The sequence below is a fragment of the Argentina silus genome, assembly GCF_951799395.1.
Source record: "Argentina silus genome assembly, chromosome: 10".
NCBI classification, from domain to species: domain Eukaryota; kingdom Metazoa; phylum Chordata; class Actinopteri; order Argentiniformes; family Argentinidae; genus Argentina; species Argentina silus.
In genome coordinates this window covers 19769740-19772523 of record NC_139664.1, presented here as the reverse complement: position 1 = coordinate 19772523, position 2784 = coordinate 19769740, and the positions used below count along the sequence as shown (strand labels likewise).

Below are 2784 nucleotides of genomic sequence, written 5' to 3'. Positions count from 1 at the left end.
CACACACACACACACACACACACACACACACACACACACACACACACACACATATACAGTACACACACACACATATACAGTACACACACACACATATACAGTACACACACACACTCTCACACGTTCACTCAAACATGCTCACTCATTCTCTGAGACAGAGACACACCTATTCACACAGACAGACACACACACACACACACACACACACTCATTACCACAGCCACAATAGGCTAATGTTAGCATCGCATTCCTCCTCCTCCTCCTCCTCCTCCCAGGTGTCCCGGCGGCCAGGTGATGGTGACAGACGAGGCGTCGGGCCTCCAGCGCTGCGTCCCCTCGCCCTGCGGACCCTCGGCCTGCCGCAACGGGGGTGCCTGCCAGGCCCTGAGTGCCGACAGCTACCAGTGCCGCTGCGCGGCGGGCTTCAAGGGCCAGCGGTGCGAGGTGGGTCAGGTGAAGGCCCATCGCGCCGCCGCCCTCAGCCCCAGCTCCATCCTGGCCATCAGCATGTGTCTGCTCGTCTTCTTCGGTAAAGGCTGCAACCTTATCTGTTCTGTTCTGTTTGTTGTTCTGTTGTTTTGTTTTGTTTGTTTCCAAAAAAAAATACTTTACAAAAAATGTAAAGCGAAATGATGTGCAGGAGAGGGGGAAAAACTGGAAAACGGAAAAGGGTTTGTTTTCAAAATCGTTCGGCTCGAAATCGTCACGATACGCTTACAAGAGAGTTGAAGAAGTGGAAGTGGTGTCTGTCACACTCCCACAGACAAGTACTGCGTGTGGGCGTACGTACACACACACACACACACACACACACACACAGAAACAAATCCCCTCCTCAAATGACCTTTTACCCCCAATAGCCATCACGACATTGTCCATCTACATGTACGGGTAAACATATCAATAGGGGACAGAACTATACACAGTAGTAGCTGTTCTTAGATAACATGTACAAAGGAGAGCAGGGAAGGGGGATAGCAGAGACTAGAGAGGCGCTCGATGACAGTGACACGTGACAGGTAACATGTAGGCTTGTCTGTATCGTACCAGTCTCTGACGGGGTGCCACAGCTACGTCATGTCAGACTGGCAGTGCCCCCCCGAGGGCCCCTCTGCCAACGCTGACGGCCCTGATGCCCACATCTGCCGGATCACAGTGCCATGCCAGGGAGATGGGGGGGGGGGGAGAGAAAGAAAAAGAGGGGGAAGAAAGTGGAATAACAGAAGTAGTATCAGAGTACAACTAAATGTGTCAAGAGAGATGGAGAGAGGAGGGTGAAAACAGTGGCGAATGTCTTGAATTCCGGGACAGATTGTCAGATGGGTAGACACACGGAGGGAAAGAGAGGGAGAGAAAGGGAGGGAAGGAGGAAGAGAGGAGGTATGGCTGCCTAAGGGACAGTGGGTGGCTAAAAGATGGATAGAGGAGTCTCTGGTTGCACCAAAAACACACACACACACACACAATCTCTGTTTATCAAATATTTTCAAAATATAGTGATCATACTCTCTCTCTCTCTCTCTCTGTCTCTCATGTAGCTGTTCTAGTAGCTGTGACAGTGTGGAACCAGAAGGGGAGCCGTAGTAAGTTCCAGAAGAGAGGCGTCTACCACATCCCCGCCGAACACGAGAGCTGGGAGGACATCCGAGAGAACATCCTCAACTACAACGAAGAGGGAGGGGGAGAGCAGGACCAGGTACACACACACACACACACACACACACACATAAACACACACACACACACATACATACACAAACAAACACACACGCACACACACACACACCATTAGAGTAACATTAGTTTGAGTGCCTGGGCTTCTTTTGAATTTGAAAATGATTGTTTGAGTGAGCAAAAATGGTAAACGCCATAAATATCGCTGCTAGCCCCATTCTAATTCGATGGCCTGACTTCACACGATATTTGATTCCCAACAGCCATTTTACCCAGAATCATATGTTGTCTTAGATTTGACCTGTGTTCATTCTACACCCTTCCATCCCTCTAGAACGCCTATGACATCACAGAGCTGAAGAGGCCCCTGTGCTCCAGCCTGTCCCAGTCCTCCTCCTGCACCACCGCCCCCCTCATCAAGTCCTCACAGGGCTCCCAGGAGGAAGTGCACCCTGCCGGGTCAGCCTGCAGCTCGGGGGCCCCCTACCTCCACATCCCCCACCATCACCACCACCACCACCACCATGTTAGTAATGCTAGCTATGCTAATGAGGCTAAGTACTCTAACGAGGCCAACGCTAGCTCCGGCGGCGCCAGCCACTGCCCCATGGACTTCAAGAGCTACGTGGCGCGCATCATCTGGGAGGCGGACAACGACAGCCAGGTGCTCCCACCGGACAGCTACCACGTGTGGTGCATCGAGGGCGCCGGCTCCTCGGTGGGAAGCCTCAGCTCGCTGGGCTCGGCCATCTCTCACGGCAACGGCGAGGACGGAGAAGGCGGCTTTAGCTACGACCGGCTGTCACACTGGGGGTCAAAGTTTGAGGCGCTAAGCGAGATGTACGAGCGTCCGGAGCTGGCGCTGACGTACAGGGACGCTGTGAACTACAGCCAGAGGAGCCACAGTCAGGACCACCTGCCACACCCACTTTAGGGGTCCCGGCAAACCACCATCACCATCCACAGCAAACCCAGACTGACTTACAGTAATACTTGTTTATGTCTGTGTGTGGTGCGTCAGTGCCGCTTGGTTGTGAGGGAACAAAGCACACAGAAAATGGGTTCCTGTTGATTTGTGATGGGTTTGTATAAGCTTTACATGGTGGGAAG

The 2784-nt window shown here is 52.6% G+C and overlaps 1 protein-coding gene across 1 annotated transcript in view; it reads left to right on the top strand.

Moving 5' to 3' along the window:
• LOC310811455 (neural-cadherin) overlaps window positions 1–2784 on the top strand; it is a 129774-nt gene extending 126990 nt beyond the window's left edge. The window contains exons 32-34 of the mRNA XM_083679619.1: window positions 276–529; window positions 1539–1696; window positions 2009–2784. Coding sequence (XP_083535745.1) covers window positions 276–529; window positions 1539–1696; window positions 2009–2608 — 1012 coding nt within the window. The 3' untranslated portion in view covers window positions 2609–2784. The remainder of the gene's footprint in view (window positions 1–275; window positions 530–1538; window positions 1697–2008) is intronic.